This window comes from Balaenoptera musculus, chromosome 5 (genome assembly GCF_009873245.2).
Source record: "Balaenoptera musculus isolate JJ_BM4_2016_0621 chromosome 5, mBalMus1.pri.v3, whole genome shotgun sequence".
NCBI lineage: Eukaryota > Metazoa > Chordata > Mammalia > Artiodactyla > Balaenopteridae > Balaenoptera > Balaenoptera musculus.
Genome location: NC_045789.1, coordinates 40,523,122 through 40,543,055, shown reverse-complemented (window position 1 = coordinate 40,543,055; position 19,934 = coordinate 40,523,122). Strand labels below are relative to the sequence as shown.

Below are 19,934 nucleotides of genomic sequence, written 5' to 3'. Positions count from 1 at the left end.
TTAGGTACTTCTTTAAGTGCTTTAATACATTAGCTTATTTAATTCTCTCAATAATCCTATGCATTGGACACTATTATTATCTGCACTTTAGAGATGAAAAATTGAGGCCCCACGTGGTTAAATAATTTGCCAAAGGCTTATACAATGGCAAAGATAGGATTTAAACCCAGGCAGTCTGATTCCCCTATTCATGCACTTAACCATGAAGCTATACTGCCCCAAAGAACAATTCGAAATCTGTTTGCAGATACACAGGCTCTTTTTCCCTGTTTCAGCAACTAAAACACCATGAGAACCTAATTTTGCTTAAGACACAATTTACAATTTTCCCAGTCATTACATTTGAAAAGGCCATTTTATTAAAATATCTCATACATTTCTAATAGTATTTGCAAAAGGGAAAAGCTAAATATTAATATATATAATTACCTTTTTCAAATATACTATTGATACTTTAGAAATTATGAGATTCCACTGTACATACCTATACTTTATTATTTTAAAAGACAGAAAATGTACAATCTGTGTATGTAAATAAAATTTAGAAATACAGTGTATTCCTTCCATTATTCTGCAAGCAGTAAGTTTCCATTTTGTTTCCGTATCTTCTCAAATTTAATAAACTGTACTTGTAATATCAACTCCTATTTACAACATGACTTCATAACTTTTTGTTATTTTTAAGCATCTTATAACTTAGCCTGAAGGTTAAATGCAAGGGCTAGAGTTAGAACGCTTGGGTGGAAATTTTGACCCCAACATTAAAAAGCATTTCACTACGGTCAGTTACTTAACCTTTCTGTGCCAGAGTTTCCTCTTATGTAAAATCTAGACAATAATAAGAACTTACTTTACAGGAAATACATGTAAAACGCTTAGCAAAGTGCCTGGCATAAAAACCCATAACCATCATCATCTTCAAAAACACACTGGGGAAAAACTGGACATGTATTATTTTATATATGAGGAAGCACGAGTTAAGAGTCAAAGTAATATGTACAAAATCGTATCGCTGGTCAGAATTATGATAGGGGTCAGAAAAACAGTGCTTAATAATCCTTAGTCCAAAAGTACTCTATGTTGTGTGCTTCTGGATAAGTTCACCTCCTACTGCCTCAAAACTGGTTACTCTGTTGGCACTGTGACATTATCACAGCATAATCTCAGTATCTGAAAATTTCAAATACCATGAATAACTTAATATCCTGCTTAAATCAATAATTAATGATAATGTAGCAAATGCCAAAGCTACAAGGAGATGTAGATGCTAGGTGGTTAATTAGGCAAAATCATCAGCTACATATTAACTCCATTTGCATAAATCTAATGCTTACAATTCAAATTTGTACATTGGCAGAATTATAAAATACTACATATTACAAATTAAACTACATAGGTCTGTGGTTGTCTCAACTGAATGGAGACCGTGAGAAGCAATTCTGAATGAAGCAAAAATGGAAACTGAAACTGGAATCCCAAATCCTCCTCGCTGCCTTCCAACACTACTTCATGCCCTCAAAGCAGTGGAATGCTGGAGCCAGCTCATACCGGTCATGAGAGCCAACAGTTTTATTTTTGGAATTCTGCATACCAGTCGTTAAAAACATAACCATAATTAAAAATTAAGTTCTATAAATTTAAAACTAAATTAATTATTTTAAAAACAAAAGTAATAAATACTCAAAACTCTGTACTTCTTAGTTATTTTCTGTATTTTATTATTATTTGTGCCCTTGAGATATTATACAATGGGTACTACTGTACACCTCTTCCCAAGCCACATTCAGTAACACATTAGTTGCCTGAAACAGGTCACAGTGGGAGTACTGACACCATGGAAATCAGTAAATGCAGCAATATCAGGACCCGCTCCTGTCTTCCTCCTGTCTCAGAGTCAGTTATCACCATTTATCAGAATAGCACTGTTTTAAAATTACAGGTCAGTTAATTGCCTCTTGTTGGCTTTATCTATCAATATTTTACAAATCCAATTACAAAGGTACCAAGAAAGGAGGAAAATGTATGTTTAAAAAGTTGGCAACCTTAACAACTTTTGAAAGCACTTGTTTTTACCCCAACAATCCCCTCAAATATACAAATGTTCCTCAATATTGATATGCATGTAGATGTCTTCCTTGTCTAAGAGATAAATTGTGGTCCGATTATTCTTGCTTTTAAGTTAAAATGCACACTCAAAATTGTCATTATGGGAATTCCCTGGCGGTCCAGTGGTTAGGACTCCGTGCTTTCACTGCCAGGGACTGGGTTCAATCCCTGGTCGGGGAACTAAGATCCCACAAGCCATGCAGCCAGGCCAAAAAAAAAAAAAAAAAAATGTCATTATACTCAAAACAGGATGAAACATACAACAGCATAAAGAAAAACACACAAATTTCTCATTATTGATGAGAAATTAACTGAATAAAGCAAAAGTTTAATAAAAGAAATACATGATTCTAGAAGGGAGCTATACTTCCTGTCATGTCTGTGGCAGGAACAGGGTGAGGGTCTCAGGAGAGAAAGTCAGAGGGAAAAGAGACAGCTGTGGTCCCCAGGGCCCTTGGAGGCCAGGTTAGAGACACTGGCTTTTCTTCAGTTATTACTTTGACATAATTTTAGACTTGAAGAAAAATTGCAAGAATAGTTCATAATAGTTTTAAGTCATTTAAAAACAGCCACAGATTGTAGTAGCAAAAATCATACCAACACACTTATCAAACTTACTCTTAGGATGTCAGTCTTCAGCTGCAGTTCTGTTGGTGGGGCTGAGTGCATCAACCCCAGGAGCGTGCCCATGTCATCATCCCCATTTGGAGAAAGCACCAACTGCTGGATCATCATCAGGGCATGCTGCCGACATTGCGGGTACCTTACTATATTATGCGCACATCTTGCGCCTCCAAATTCTCGAAAAATTCCTTGGAGGAAGGAGAAAAAAGAACAATATGGGCTAACTTAAAACATTCTAAGCCGAATGAATGAAAACCTGATCTTTTTGTAGAAAGAGTAACTCAAAAGAATGCACATAAAACCCACCCAGCTATTTCACTTTTTAAATTACAATAGAAAAATCTCCTTTTAAATTTACAATTACAATACAATACAAAACTGTGGGTTGTCAGCAAAGGCATATACAAATTTTCTGTAGATTTCCTTTATGCAAGAATGCCCTGGGGCTTCCCTGGTAGTGCAGTGGTTAAGAATCTGCAACTAAGCCCACGCGCCACAGCTACTGAAGCCTGTGTGCCTAGAGCCTGTGCTCTGCAACAAGATAAGCCCACACACCTCAACGAAGAGTAGCCCCTGCTCACTGCAACCAGAGAAAAGCCAGAGCGCAGCAACGAAGACCCAACGCAGCCAAAAATAAAATAAATAAATTTGGAAAAAAAAAAAAAGGAGAGAGAGGGAGCAACTGTTAAAAAAAAAAAAAAAAAAAAAGAAAAGAAAAAAAGCATGTCCTGATATGGTCAACATGTCCAACTTCTCCAAATCTAGACTATTCGGAAATTTCATAGGTAGATACCAAAGAGGCCAATATTTTTATGTAGAGGCTTTACTGAACAATATTTGAAATCAGTTTAGTAAAAGGCTTTTAGATGAACAATATCCCAAATAAATGAGGTTTAAACTGAACAAGGCTTCTAAAACAGTAGCAAGAAAACAATGGAATAAGTTATTCTGCAATGAGAAAAATTACAAGGAACCAAACTTTTTTAGTTAGTAGAGCACACAAACAGAAAGAAGACAAACGCTATAACAGAAAGCATTAGTCACTGCACTGTCCCAAAGGCTTTATGTAGATTGATTTATTTAATCCTCACCCCCTACTACACAGATGAACATATGAGACACGCAGAAGTTGAGTAACTTCTCAAGAAGTTGAGTGGCCAAGGTCAGCCATACAGCTAGCAAGCAGCCAGCAGGATTTATGCCTATATAGGCGCGTTCTATAGCCTGTGCTTTTGACCATGAATGATACTATTCTTATGTCAAATACCATCTTTTGAGTATATAAAAAAAAAAGGACCAAGTGATCTAAATCATCAATTAGTATTTCCTCCAAAGTAATTGTTCTATCCTTTATGCTTTCAGAGTACCTTGTATATGCCACAATTGTAATAGTTTGTATCAAACAGTCTTAGTATTATTTGCTTATATATTTGGTCCCCCATTAGAATTTGATTTCCTTCTGGCCTGTGTTTCAAAAAATGTCTCCTGAAGGAATAAGTGTCAGTATATTTTGTGGAAGTGGCCACTGTTCTATTTAGTGACTTTCTATTTGCTAACTTCATAAGAATTCTATAACCTTGAAGTGAACGTAAGTCATGTGCTTGAGATTTAGCACATGGAAGGCCAGGTTTACTTACTTCCTGGTTGTCAGGTAGTGCCCATTAGACAATCATAACGGCTAATAATTTTTTGAATACTTACTATGAGCGAAATACTATTTTAAGTGCTTGAGATCACACAGCTAATAACACCTTTCTTAACAAGGAAAAGACAGTCAATAAGAAAAGAACTTTGTGAAAATTTCTGGCACGCTGGGAGATGGATTAAGTGACATTTGGTCTCATAGGGTCAACTCTTCAGTGGAATTGTTCAGTCTCTTCCTATGTAACTCTAGATCATGTCATAAAAAGCTAATTTGCCAAATAAATTGTTAGTACATCCTCATTACATTTCTGACTATTTCAGCTAACTAAACTTAGTGGAAATAAGGAGATTATGATACCACAGACAAAATGTTAGTATCATACCCATTAAATTTTATCATACTTATTGTTTGTATTACCTTCTAAATTCATTCAACTCTGTACTGGCATTTACCAAAACTGTACTTAAATAATTACTTATACAATTATGTGTTTACATCTTTCTTCATCAGGTTGTAATTCCTTTGGGGCGAGAATTATCCTTTTTTGGGGGCTGCGTTGGGTCTTTGTTGCTGCGCGCGGGCTTTCTCTAGTTGTGGCGAGTGGGGGCTACTCTTCGTTGCGGTGCGCGGGCTTCTCATTGCGGTGGCTTCTCTTGTTGTGGAGCATGCACTCTAGGCGCGTGGGCTTCAGTAGTTGCAGCACGTGGGCTCAGTAGTTGCAGAACGCAGGCCCTAGAGCGCACAGGCTTCAGTAGTTGTGGTGTGCGGGCTCAGTAGTTGCAGTGCGCGGGCTCTAGAGCACAGACTCAGTAGTTGTGGCGCGCGGGCTTAGTTGCTCCGTGGCATGTGGGATCTTCCCGGACCAGGGATCATGGGATCTTCCCGGACCAGGGATCGAACCCGTGTCCCCTGCATTGGCAGGCGGATTCTTAACCACTGTACCACCAGGTAAGTCTAAGAATTATCCCTGCATTTTGAACACCTAGCATGGTGTCTAGGACACACGATATATTTTAAGTATGTTGCATATTGGGCTCCTCCGCATTCAGGCAAATAGGCATGCATTTGTGTGTTTGCTAGTTCATTTATTTGTTCATTAACTCATTCATTTCTAGCTTGCCATAACACTTAAAATACAATTCAAGTTCCTCAGCATGGCCTAAAAAAGCTCTATATGATCTGGGCTCAGCCTACTCATCTGAACTCACCTCCTCATCACTTATTCCTTTCAAGTTGTATTGACATTGGTGCCTGGGAGGTTCTTGACACTGGCTAAAATTTTAAGTAATCTTTTTCAAAAGCAAGTGTGATATTTTATAAATACAGTTGGACCGTTTATTAATGACAGGTAGAAAAAGATTGAAGAAAAGTTGAGATTAAAGATAAACAAAAGATTTTCTGAATCCATTTTTACCTGGGAGAGGCAAGTTTTATTCTTTTCAGTATTTCCCTAAGGTTGTAACATTATAATACTCTGACTTGAATTACTAAATAATTAAGAGAATCACCATGTTTTGGAAAATATTTAAATAAGCAAAGTTATTTGATGAAGAGTCTGCACTATATAAGTAAAAAAACAGAAAAAGAATACTTCAAACACAAGGCATACTATAAAATATAAGAATATATTTTGAAGTAATAATAATGTTATATATTTTGTCATTCATAAACTTAGGAAGGTCAAAAGTATTGCATTTCTAGAGATACGATGGTGCCATCACTGAATCAATAGTTTTTCCTCTAAGTGACAGGAGCATTTCAGAAGCAAGAATCATTACAGAAGACAAACCAGAGGTAATATCCTCCCAAAGCATTTGCTAGAAAATTTTCTAATTACCTGCATTTGTGTTTGATCCTTGAAGAAGCACTGTCAAGGTCTCCATGACCAACAAAGCCAGGTGTTTTTGGTCTTCAAATGAACTATTATTTCTTGAGTCCCCTAGGAAAAAAGAATTAAAGGTCCAAATCACAGAAGTTATAAGCTTATTTTTTTCTGGATTTAGGATTTTTTAAATAATTTAAAAAATAATTCCTATCACTTTTACCATCAACACAACTTACATAATACAGCCTTTAAAAATGACACACATGTCTACCAGCTACCAAAAGTGAAGTCAAAATCAACGTTTATAGATTTCATTTTGGTGTGGCTAGAAAGCTAGAGCTACCTAACAAATATTAAAAAGGAAAATGCCAATCAAAGTAAAATGTATCCTTCTCACAGGTGCTTTCCTAACCAAGGAGGTCAACGGAAGAATGCTAGATTTTAATGCACCAAAGAGAATGAAAAGTTTATGAATAGCGCTGTCTATTCAACTTGCATTAATTCATTCAACACGTTTAATACTAAGTGGCAGATAATACTATGCTTTAAACAGATTTATCAGAAAGGACGAAAAACCTCAAATTTAAGGTACCTAATGATAATTCATATGTGTATACATAATATCACTAAAGAGATGTATTTATTTGCTCTCTATAATTAAAAAAAAGTTTCAAGGCACCTAAACATCCCAACTGTTTCTAGAAGCTTTTTTTATTCCCTCTTAGAAACAAAGTAGTAGACATTGGTCACGTGGATCATAAATGTTTTCCTCAGTTTTTACCTTAAATTCTCTTCCACCACAACATATTTCTGTCCCCCCCAACCCCCTGCCTTTCCCCAATTCCCTAATAGAGGTTGAATGAACAAGTTAACTTGTGGGAAACATTCACAAGGATCTCATAATAATGCACATTACTAAGTAATTCAAATCAATAAAAAAATGACAGGCAAAACGTGAACAAAGCACCCTGCTCAAACCCCTTTGTCAAATAAAAATAAAATTATGGAAAGTGCTTTACCTTGTTCATTTAGTGCCTGAGTTGGATCCTTCAAGAGGGCAGCATATTTGTGCAAAAGGTTTACCATGACCTCCAGAAGGCCCACCTCCCTGAACACGTCTTTAAATATGTAGTCGTGTCGTGTAAACTTAAGAAGTGTTTTCATTGCAATAATGCTACAGTGGTAAGAAGAGCTAGATTTTAAGAGGATGCTAACACTAATAAGTTCTTTACAAGGGATATAATTTAAGCTAAAAACGACGAACTCCAGCATCTCGAAGTATTTGTTTTGTACTTCTGGGAGTTTAGAAATCTTTTCTGCAAACTGTGACAGTGTGTGCTGTGACTCTAGGATGAAATAATTGGCATTGTCAGCCATGTAAATATTTGTGATGGCATCAAGAATGATGTGGGCAAGGAAGTTGGTTTTTGCTTTTAAAAATGCATTCTGAAGAACTGCAAAGGCCTGGATGTTTCTCACACTGTGACCTAAAATAGAAAACAAGAACACAAAAGTCAGTGCTTTGTGATATTTTCATCGTGGCAAACAAGTCTATTTATTTATTTATTTTTAAAATATGGAATTTAATACATTTATTTATTTTTATTTATTTATTTTTGGCTGCGTTGGGTCTTTGTTGCTACATGCAGGCTTTCTCTAGTTGTGGCAAGTGGGGGCTACTCTTCATTGCGGTGTGCTGGCTTCTCACTGCGGTGGCTTCTCTTGTTGCGGAGCAAGGGCTCTAGGCACGCGGGCTTCAGTAGTTGTGGCACATGGGCTCAGCAGTTGTGGCTCGCGGGCTCTAGAGCGCAGGCTCAGTAGTTGTGGCGCGTGGGCTTAGTTGCTCTGTGGCATGTGGGATCTTCCTGGACCAGGGCTTGAACCCCTGTCCCCTGCATTGGCAGGCAGATTCTTCTTTTTTTTTCTTTTTTTTTTTTGGTAAGCAAAATAATATCTTTATTTTTTTTAATTTAATTTAATTTTTTTAACATCTTTATTGGAGTATAATAGCTTTACAATGGTGTGTTAGTTTCTGCTTTATAACAACGTGAATCAGTTATACATATACATATGTCCCCATATCTCTTCCCTCTTGCATCTCCCTCCTTCCCCACCCTCCCTATTCCACCGCTCTAGGTGGTCACAAAGCACCAAGCTGATCTCCCTGGCAGGTAGATTCTTAACCACTGTGCCACCAGGGAAGTCCCAAAACAAGTCTATTTAAACAGATTATGAATTGTAACATCTATCAACTATTTACTAAGAATACATCCTGTTTTCACAAAAGGTCTTCTTTGTCTTCAACAGGTTCAGTCATTTAATTAAAAATAAATAACACTACTTAAGCTTTTAATGCAGCATTATGAATATTCTGATTCCAGAATAGTATATATTGAAACATCAGACTGTTTTAGAAAACATAAAGCAAATCATACAGGTCTAGGCTTCAGAGTTTGGAAATGTGCAGGAGTGTCATTTTTATTATCTGTAAGGTTGACCTTGACTATAAGAACAGTTACCTCTCAATGTGAAAAGGCTTTCAGGCTGAAGAGATAACAGGCATAAGAACAGCAAAAATGGCAGCAGGAAAACAGGAGGGGAAAATAATTCTCTAAGTTCCAGTTTTACATTTTTAATTATAACATTAGAACTTTCATGAAATTTTAATTCGGAAATTTATTTTGTTTTCAAGCTGGAAGTGTAATTTGTTTACATACGTATTTGTTAAAGCAATTTATGGCCAGCTACTAGCTATATTTATAAATATCTGATTTTCAAACACACCAACTGGAAAAAACAAAAATCTGTATATAATAGCTCTTGTGAGGAAAATTAGTGACAATCATTATAAAGAAATTAACATAGGAAATATGTGAGGCAAATGAAAACAAGCGTTTGTCTGTAAAAACTGTCCCCAGGTTCACAACCATTAGGAATATAGAGCATTTGCAATAGTGACCAAACAGTTAACACAGAGCCTTACAGAATCAGCTGCATTTTAGAAAGAGGATAAACAGAGAATGAGGAAAAATATAAAATGGGTTAGAAAGACTGCTCAGAAATTCTGGTTTGGACATTATCTGTATAATGCAAAGATTTTTTAAAAATCTTCAGTTTATATGTGACTTTAACTTTCTGTTTGTTTATAACATACAATCTTATTCCATGTGTGCCAAATGTCAAATCCTTACTTCCAGTTCCTTATTAATGTGATGCTTGCTCTTTTTGAGTACATCTTTACTTTTTATTACCTGCAGGTAGTCAAAAACCAAGTTTTGATAGACTGATGAACATACAAATGTACAAGTCTGACTACGTGTGACTAATAAGGTTAAAGAATAACTCTAATCAATATTTTGCATCTTTGGGCTATATGACAGTATCAATTCTCACCATAAAGAAAGGAGTTAGAAAGAGCTGAACTTAGGGTAATGTGGGAAAATTTAGATTTTTCCGAGTTTAATTTTCATGATCTGGTTTTAAGTGATGTCACTGACAAAAGATAAGGCATATTAACCACCAACCCCCAAGAGCTGAACCGAACACAATGTGTAAAAATACACACAATTAAAAGTCAAATGTAAAATGTGGTAATCCTTGCTTATAAAGATAACAGTAGAAATGCAGTGGTCAGAGGAATTTTGGCTCTTTGTAATTTCTTTTTACTTACAGTAATGAATCTGCTCTGATTCATTACTTACTCCTTAATCCCCCTTGCTATCCAATTCATCTAGGGGCCATTAGCAAGGAGTTAAAGTAGGTTGGTCAGAGTAAATGACCACGGAACATCAAGACTAACTGGTCTCCAAGACCAGCTTCAAGAGCAGAGCATTTTAACCAACGGAATAACCAATCAGTCTTATACTAACATGTAAAATTCAATCATTCCTGTGACTAATCCAGAAACAGATTTTGTAATATTATTTCCAAATTTAGTACACCTTATATACAATGAAACTAAACAGAATCTAATAATTTGGCTTTCTATCAGGAAAAACGATCTAAAGGAATGTCAGAACTCTAATTCCAAAATTAGTGGCATACACATTTGAAGTGTTGACGGTATCAGGAGTAATTATTCAGGACTGTCATAGCCATTAAATTCCTACAATATTTAATTGGGAAGGGAGCATAATTAAATCTAAAAGATAATTAAAAGATTGCTCTATATGAGACAGGAATATCCCCTAAATATTGACACATAAATGCTCTAATATTTTAACTAAACAGATGTATCCTGTATAAGTTTCAAAATTTGCATTAACTGACTAAAATCTGTTTAGCACACAAATAACTAAAATAAGAGTAAAGTAAGGAGATCATTCTAACAGATGACAATCACCATCTCATTACTCTCAAGTCTATATAAGCAGGAACAAAAGAAACGAATTATTCTAAGGTTTAGAAGAATAAGTGTATATACAACAAAGAATAGAGCTTTCCTATTTTCAGAATCTAATGTAAAAGTGAACGTTTGAAAAAAGAGCCTACATGACACAAGCATGAGCAAAATGTAAAATGAAGTAAGAATAAAGGTCTAAATAAAGAAATGCAAGCGTTCATTCAGTAAACAGACACTGAATATTGTTTTTCAGATTCCAAGTCACCAGAGTTAGATTCCATACAACACTGCAGAGGATGGCTCTGAGGAGAAGAGATGAATAGAAAGGTGAACAGTTACAAAGACACCTCTGGTAATCCAGGTGAGTGATCTGCACAGCCTCAACTAAGGTAGTGGCAGTAGGGCTGTTACCAGAAGGGAGGAAATTAATAAATGTTTAGGAAGTATAAGACAGAAAGTAACGAATGAATTACACATGTGAGTGACCAATCAGAATGACAGCTGGCTATAGACAATCCTCAGGGTTATATATACTCCCGCAAGCCAGCTGAACATCAGCCCTGGCCACATTCGCATCCAATACAAAGTGAACCAGAAGAGATAAAAAGCTCTCAAAAGTAAACCCATGATGAACAATGCAAGGCACTTTGGTTACTAGCGTGAACAAAAATACGAGAAAGGAAAAAATACATTATCCTTTTATATTGGTTAATGTGTTACGAGAATTAATGTGTTACAAGACAATGTTTGTAAAGGTGAAGCCACAGAAGAGTTCTGAAAAAGACAGGTATGGTCTTTTTTTATGAAGAGATATATTCTCTATTAAACATGTATTAAAAGCACTCGCTGTGCTTAGGGAACAAATTTGGAAGCTATGGAGAGCTATGAATTACAGAGTACAACCTTGCAAAGATGTTTCTAGCATAGTTAAGGTAAAAAACCACCATGGAGTCGTTATTAAACAGAAGGACTGCTACATTTTTCTTTAATTTCCTTCTTTAGAAAAATCTATCTGCTGGTGAGGATACAAAGTTTTATAAAAAGCTTTTGCTATATAATATAGAAACAGGAGTCATTTTCAAGCTTTAACATACACACACAGATACATTTACCAGCTTCACTAATAACTCAGTCTACTTTTTCTTTTAAATTTTATATTTCTATACTGTTTCACTTGACCTAAAATCAGCAGTAAAAATAAGGTAGGTAAACTGTTTCTATGTACAGAGCAATATAAGGCAGATATATTTATGTTTTCCCTTTTAAATGTAATTATCAATGAATGGGTAAAAATTCCTTGGTAACAGCAATTTTCTTTTCATAGATAATGAAAGGGAAACCAGTGAAGTCAAAGAAAATATTCCCCAAAGTACCCCTAAGAAATAACTGACAAAAAGTATGATAGTGTCAAATATATCAGAATATACACAGCTCCAACTTATAAATAGTCCAGACCAAAGAGTTAAAATCTGTAAAGGACTATCATTGCCTCATTCTATCAATGTTAAATAAGCATGGCCTCATCACAGCTGGATTTCCTCATCTCCATTCCTGTGCAATAGTCCATTATCTCTTCTATAAACTACAACAAGTAATCCAAAATGAAATTAAAAAAAACAATTTTATTCACAACAGTATCAAAAAGAATAAAATATTTAAGAATAAATTTAACAAAAGAACTGGAAGTTCTATACAATGGACACTATAAAACATTGCTGAGAGAAAATACTAGGACCCAAATAAGGGATAGTTGTATGCTCATGAATTGAAGGACTCAATACTGTTAAGCTGTCAAGTCTCTCCAAACTGATCTACAGATTCAATGTACTCCCAATGAATATCTCAGCAGGCTTTTTTTTTTGTTTTCAATAATTGACAAATTATTAAATTCATATGGAAGTTCAAAGGACCTAGAATAGCCAAAATAATTTTGAAAAGGAAGAACAAAATTGGACAACTTAAATGACTCTATTTCAAGACTTTAAAGATATAGCAATCAAGACCATACAGTATTGGCTTAAGGACAGACACATTAATGGAGCAGAACTGAGAAAGAGTTCCAGATGTATCGTTATATAATCTTTTTCAATAAAGAGTCCTAGCACGTGTGCATATCCGTATCGGGAAAACAAACAAACAAACCTTACTTCCTACCATATACAAAAATTTACTTGAAAGGTATCATAGACCTTAGTGTAAGAGTTAAAATATGAAACTCCTAGAAGAAATCAGGAGATCTCAGTGAATTTGGGTTAAGATTTCTTCAGTATGAGGCAAAACCCACAAAATATTTTAAAAGTGATAAATTTGGACTTCATCAAAATTAAAAACTTGTGATCATCAAAGATACTACCAAGAAAAGGCACATCAAGACTAAGAGAACATACTTACAAAATATATGTATCTTATAAAGGACTTATCCAGAATATCTGAAGAACTCTTAAAATTCCAATAAAACAAACAATCCTATCAAACATTAGACACAGAGATCTGAACCAAAGTAGAGACACAGACAGCAAATAAGAACACAAAAAGATGCTTGAAATATTTTAGAAAAGGCAAATTATAAAAAGTAAGATACTATTACATACTTGAATATCTAAAATTAAGACTAATAACACCAAGTGTTTCTGAGGATGTAAAGCAAGCTTTCATACATAGCTGATGTGAATGCAAAATGGGACAGCCACTTTAGAAAATAGTTTGGCAGTTTCTCATAAAGTTAAACATACATCTACCATATGAATCAGAAATTCCACTGCTTGGTATCACCCCAAAGAAATGAAAACATATGTCCACACAAAGACTTGTTTTATACGAAAGTTTCTGGTACATTGATTCATGACAGTTAAATAAACACCATCAACTGTTGAATGGATAAACAAATTGCAGGATATCTAAACAATGAAATACTATCCAGCATTAAAAAGGAACTTCAGATATATGCAATAACATGGATAAATGTTGAAAATGAACAAAGCCAGATACAAGAAACTACATAATTTATGAGTCTAGTTTATGAAATTCTAGAAAGGGCAAAACCAAAGCAGATCGGTGGTTACCAGGGCAAGGGGATAATGAGGGGGGCACTGAATACAAAAAGGAACAAGGAAACTTTTAGAAGGATGGGAATATTCCATATCATGATTATGGTGGTGAGAGCACAACCACATGTATTTACCTAAACTCATCAAACTCAACACTTAAAATGGATACATTTTAATATATACAAATTATACCTCAATACTGCTGACAAAAAATAAAACACATTCCATATTCCCTTTATGTGGAATAGAACTATCTACTTTAGCCTGTATAATAACTCTACAAAGTAGGTCATGGGAGAGAGATAATTTTAAGTTATAAATGAAACTCAAAATGACCTAGCTTGACCCATTCATTTTATAGAATATTACATCAATGTTTCTGAAGAAGAAATTGATATCTAGAAAGGTTAGGTCACTCATGGTTACCTGAATTCTGACTCTTAGGGCAACATCCTTTCTAGCTAACCTTGTTTTCATAAACATGCCACTGAATTCTCAAAATAACCCCCAGAGGTGCTAGGTTATGTACATATCATCCCTGTCATGGATGAGACAAAATCAGGCAGACATATGAGGAAGGTTAATTTAGATGCATTAATTATCTCATTATAGTAGTGTAATTACAAAATTATACTACTGTAACTAAATATTACATCAGTGTTACAAGCAGACTGAGTAACCAAATGAAACAATGAAATCTAAAATAGGATGTATATTGCTGAGCTATTTTTAGTTTGAACTCATAGAAAGAGTTAATTGTAGAATACTCAAGCTAGAGTCTACGAATTAGAAGAGTTAATTTAATATTGTTCCTTAATATTAAATAAAATGAAGCCTTGAACTGCTCAGTAAGATATTCCCAGATTTTGCTTATTTAAAAAGTTCTGTATAACCTATACACTGAGGGTACATCTTATGGAAGTAAGTTTGACAACTTCAATCTAAGTTGTGACTTTTCAATATAATTTTCTCCAGTAAATTAAATTTAGGATATTCTAGTATATCTATTTATTCTCACTGACTTAAAAATTTATAACTGCTAGCTTCTATGTCATAAAATACATAGATAACGTACTGTGAAATTTAAATAACCAGACATTCTGATATTTTTTGGCTAGTTAAATTTTACATGCAAATATCATAATTGTATTGAATACTTAGTATGTAACAATAATATGAAAGGAACTATTAGAGGCCTGTGGGCTCAGATTCTTTCAGAATGGTTATTATGCATTTAAAAAATGAAAATAAACAATAAAACTAGCTTGCACTCTTACATAATTGTTATTAATTATACAATAAATTTTCTTAGTAAAAGATCACTAGATGAAGAACCAAAGTTAGGAAATCTGAACTATAAAATTTATTCTCTGACCCAAAAATATGTAATGTAACTTCTCTGTACGTAGGTTTGCTTAAATAAAATATAAGCATGTACCCCTGTGTTTTCTATATACCTCTTATATAGAGACAGGTATAGAGATCAGAGTGTGAATCAAGTTCCATCCACATAAACTGGAAATGTGTGGAGTGTCAACATTCGACAGAGGCATGTTTGGATTATTGAACTGTTTGAATATTAAAATGAAATACTAAAATATAAATCTTACTGCTTTTTAAAATATTTTCATATTATTTTCAAGTATTTGATCTGCTAAAGACTGTCACTCAAGAAATTATACCATAGAAAGCACCAACTTTAATGAAAAACAGCATATTACCTTTCTATAAATAACATAAATAAAGAGCAATCAAAATCTGACTAATTCATTCTTTCTCTATTTCTCTGAGTGGCTCAGAATGGGGGCAAAAAAAAAAAGACTCACCTTTGCCTGCAGGCTGAGGTACTGCAAATCCAGGCAATAAAAAAGGTGCCCCTGTGGTAATACCAGCTGGTTTTAGTTCACTGACACCATATGTTGTTAGGGAAGTTATCAGATTAACCAGATCTTTCAAGGCATCTTTGGATTCTGCCTCTTTTGCTTGTTCCAATCTAGGAAAAGTATGATTTAGCAAATATGTTTTCTCTTGTGTTGTATTTTCAAATTTAATACAGAAAGAAAATTTCAACTTTATATGCAATACATAAATGTATAGAGTACAAGAAGTTTCTTCTTACATTTTTTTCCTATATGACAACATACTATTTTTATAAATCTACAAATTTTATTATAAGATACGATGGTGCATTTGAAAGAAATTATACCAATAGTCAGGACACCTGATAAATGCTGATTTTGCCACTAACAGTATTATTTTAGGTAGATCACTAATCTTTGGTATAGAAAGTCTCTATAATATAAAAGGATTAGATTAAATATCGCTTAAGTTCCTTAAGGCTCTAAGGTTATAAAAGTTTCACTGTTTATAACCAAAAACCTTATCAACCACTTCTTTCCTAAGATATTTTCTTTGTTAATTTTTTTTTTAACATCTTTACTGGAGTATAATTGCTTTTCTCTGTTAATTTTAAAAAGTGAATTCCTTGGGAAGATTTGTTAAGACTTTATCTGTATTTCATTAATTAATTCAAATACTCGCATTACAGTACATTTAAATAAACTTCTGAGAGTCTCTAACAATTTTTGAAAACAGTCTTAATTCCTTTAAAGTTGCCTTTTTTTAATGTGAAAAGTTTTGTTTTAATAATATTTTCATACCATACACAGAATGTTGTAACCTGTTTTTTTTCACTAACTAGTGTTATGCACATGCCTCTCCGTGTTAGGATAAACTCGCAATAGATATGCTTTTAATGGCTATGGAGAGCCAACCCTAGATTTGGGGAGTGGAGGGTGGGACAGCTAGTAGATACCAGAATTCAGGAGCACTAACATGCATAAAACTTTGTGTGCCTTAGAATTATATCTTTAGGATCAATAAACATAAGTGAAATTATTTTGTCAAAGAGTGTCAACATTTTTAAGGCTCTTGAATTCTCAAAGGACTGCATCAATTAGTAATGTGAATTAGTTATTTCATAAACTTTCATATGTCCTCGTTTGGAAATTAGGATATATATGCAAGATTATATTCTTGGGGGTTGCCTAGTATTAAGTAATGGCAATGAGGTCAAACTGGTGTTAGAAATAAGAAGTTTAGAAAATAGTGCTGGTTTACAGTAGATCAAATAATTTAAAAATAATTAATGGCCCAGGAACAAGTACCAAGACAGGAGTATCTTCTTCCTAATAAACTTGTAATCAGCCATTTTCCCAGTATATACATGGAACATTTGGGATGAAAAAGGAGGCTAGTGAAACATTTTTAGACTGACATTTGTTTTATATATACATTTGTAATGTCTCATTCAGTCTACAAAATTATTCTTATTATTAACTACATTAATAATAACACTGGAGGTACTGATAAGGAAAATCAAAAATATAATTAAGCAAGAAGAATTTACACTTCAGGAAGACGGTAATTAGTTCAAACTCTTCTCCCTCAGCTACTAAAGATGAGCAGATTTCTTCTTCACATCTAACCGTTGACTCCATGTTTGCAGCCTACATTTTCCAAATTAACTGTAAATTCATTCTTTGAACTCTCTTGACAGAACAGGAATAAAAAGAAGTGATTAAAGCTAAGAGGATAAAGTATACATTAAAAAAGTGATTGGTTGATTTCTTCTTCCCTATAACCCCAAACTACATTGTTTCCTTCGATGAAAAGACTGAGTAGAAATTTAAAATATATTCTTAAATTATGGGGTTTTACCTAAGCAAGAGATCACAAAGGAAACTGTATCCTTGCCATATCCGAAAATCATCCAAAAGAGTTTGGGAAACATCACTGGAATCTTTGAGGAAACAAGAAAGCCCAGCAAACATTTCAACAATTTCTAGGGGAGACAGGTCATCTGATTGCTGCATATTCTGAACACACGTAGATAAACATTCTTTTTCTGTAAAAATAAAGAATTGAATAAGTATATATATGTATAATTTGTCAACTGCTTAAGAAAATTTCCTTCATTCTTAACTGGTGTTTAATGAAACATTAAATTTTAGTGTATCTATAAAATATTGTAAGACAAATGTTACACATTCTAAAAGCAAATGTAAGATTCAAATTGATTGAGGAAGCTCTGCCTCTAAGTAGTAAACAAAGGGTAATACAGGAAATGTTAAAAATTAGTTGACATTTATTACAGTTTCTACATCATATTTAGATGTTTTACTATTCAACAAAATGACTGCCTGCTGCCATATGATATTTTTGATCTTTATCAATATAGTAAAAAGTAGAAAAAATAAAAAAACTATCTTCTAAGTTTAAGAAGAAAAATCTACTAATTAGTTAAAAGTTCTAATTAGAGTGAATATAGACTACTGACATACAGAAATACTTAAGGAAATAAAATTTTAAAAATTATGTTTGTAGTATATATTTACTAGTTTAAAACACAGTTATACCCCATAATGACTTTTGGGATTGGAGGTGTTTCAAAGAAGACATTCCCTCTCTTACCTTTAATGAAATTTATTTGTCTTAAGAAACCCAGTGTCACGTAACAAAAACTAACAAGACTTAACATAAGAACGGAGGTAAGAAACACTGAATGACTCACTGACCTCAGGTAAGTGAATAGTTGTACTAAAAATTATTTTGAAAGATTCTTCAGTTTATGTGTATCTATATCTGTATCTATATATATATGGATATATATACACACATCTATATATATATATATATATATATACGTAAATGGACTATTTGAGACGCTACAACTGTCTCCTATTTCTCCTAATTAGACATTTTAAGGGATAGCTGACATATTTATATATGAGTTAAAACAGAATGGACAATTTCTCCTCAGTGCTGATAAACAATCTACCTAATTTTATTTATGCTGCATTGGACAGATTGTCTACTTATGAAATATCTTCAGAAAGACTTTAACCATAGCTTCTCAAAAACACTCTTTCTATTCAGCAAAAAAGGAGGGAAGAATAGGCTATGACATAGAACTTACATTATATTACAATTGATCATTTACATAACAAAGCAGTTATTTTAACTCTTGTAGATATCCATCATTTGGAACATGAGAATTTCTTACACCTGAAATGCCTCACAAACAAAAAATAAATTTTTTTCTCCTGGCAAACATACTTTTAATTTAAAATAGAATCTTTGGAGAACTCAGAGATAAAAACAAATTTCCCATCATATGAGGAGAGAAAAGTGGAGGAAATTCAAAGCACCTAAAATGAATACATTATGAGATATTCACCGTGAATATACTTCACCACATTGACACTGAGACCATGACGGGATATGGTCATAAGGACTTCCCCGGCACTCTTCCTCCAAGGCAGGTTATAGGGAGGGCACCAAGAGGTTATTGCACTGAATAAAAGCTGGAGGTCGTCTTTTTGAGCCAGCTCCTCGGCCGGAGAAACAAAACTGCAGAGTTTCACTAAGATCTAAAGAACAAACAAAATATGTACATAAATAAATGAATGGTTGGGAAAAGGGAGGAGCTAGAAAAGGACTAGATCTGATTATTAAAAACTCTGAAAGTTCAGGGTTAGTCCTGAGCGATATCATTAAAGCCACAATGATGAGTGCTCTAACTTAGGCAACATTAAAAAAGACACCCACAATTTAGAAGTGTGTTATGGTTAAGACAGTTAATCACCTCTACTTTTATCAGCTTATTTTTTTTTTTAAAATGTTCTATGTTTACCATCCTCTCTTTACCGTGGTATTTTTTTTTTTTTGCATTGTTTCACCCTACCATGAAACGGAATAAATCAAAGGTTAACTTTCAAGATCAGCATTCTAGTTTTCTATTGATAATTTGGTTCCTTAATTCTTAGTTTGTCATAGGTGAAATGTAATTTTCTTCTCTAAAAGGAACAGTTTTACGGAGACAAGAAAGTAAAAATAGGTTTTTAAAAGTAAAAGTATTCTCAACTTGTTCCAATTTCTATACAAGTAGAAGGGGATATTAGAACTAAAAAATCATCTTAATTCAGAAGTATCAGTTATGTCTAGTTGCCAAAAATCTTCTAAAGCATGATTCAACACTTCTTAAACCCTGGAATAAGAACTTATTCCTTACCTATGGTTTGCAAAATACACACTGCACAAGTGTTTACAGCCCTAAGGGCCTGCTACTTGGGGAATGCAGCTATGGTTTCTGCCCTCAATGGACCTTTTACTTCTAATCTCGATTTGGTGTCAGAAAAAGTTAATTTTTCTTCTCTGTGCTAAATTTTCTCATCTAAATATTTTTTAAACTTTATAAAATAAATAAAATAAAATTGGAGTATTTTAATATGTGTGGGGAAACTACTAAACAGAAAAATGTATTTGAAGTATCATGTTTTGTCC

General features: G+C 33.8%; 1 protein-coding gene across 1 annotated transcript in view; it reads right to left on the bottom strand.

Moving 5' to 3' along the window:
* The window catches only part of WDFY3 (WD repeat and FYVE domain containing 3), a 267,612-nt gene that overhangs the window by 121,209 nt on the left and 126,469 nt on the right, over positions 1-19,934 (bottom strand). The window contains 6 exon segments of the mRNA XM_036852038.1: positions 2,725-2,918; positions 6,213-6,314; positions 7,220-7,687; positions 15,416-15,582; positions 17,310-17,496; positions 18,829-19,021. Coding sequence (XP_036707933.1) covers positions 2,725-2,918; positions 6,213-6,314; positions 7,220-7,687; positions 15,416-15,582; positions 17,310-17,496; positions 18,829-19,021 — 1,311 coding nt within the window.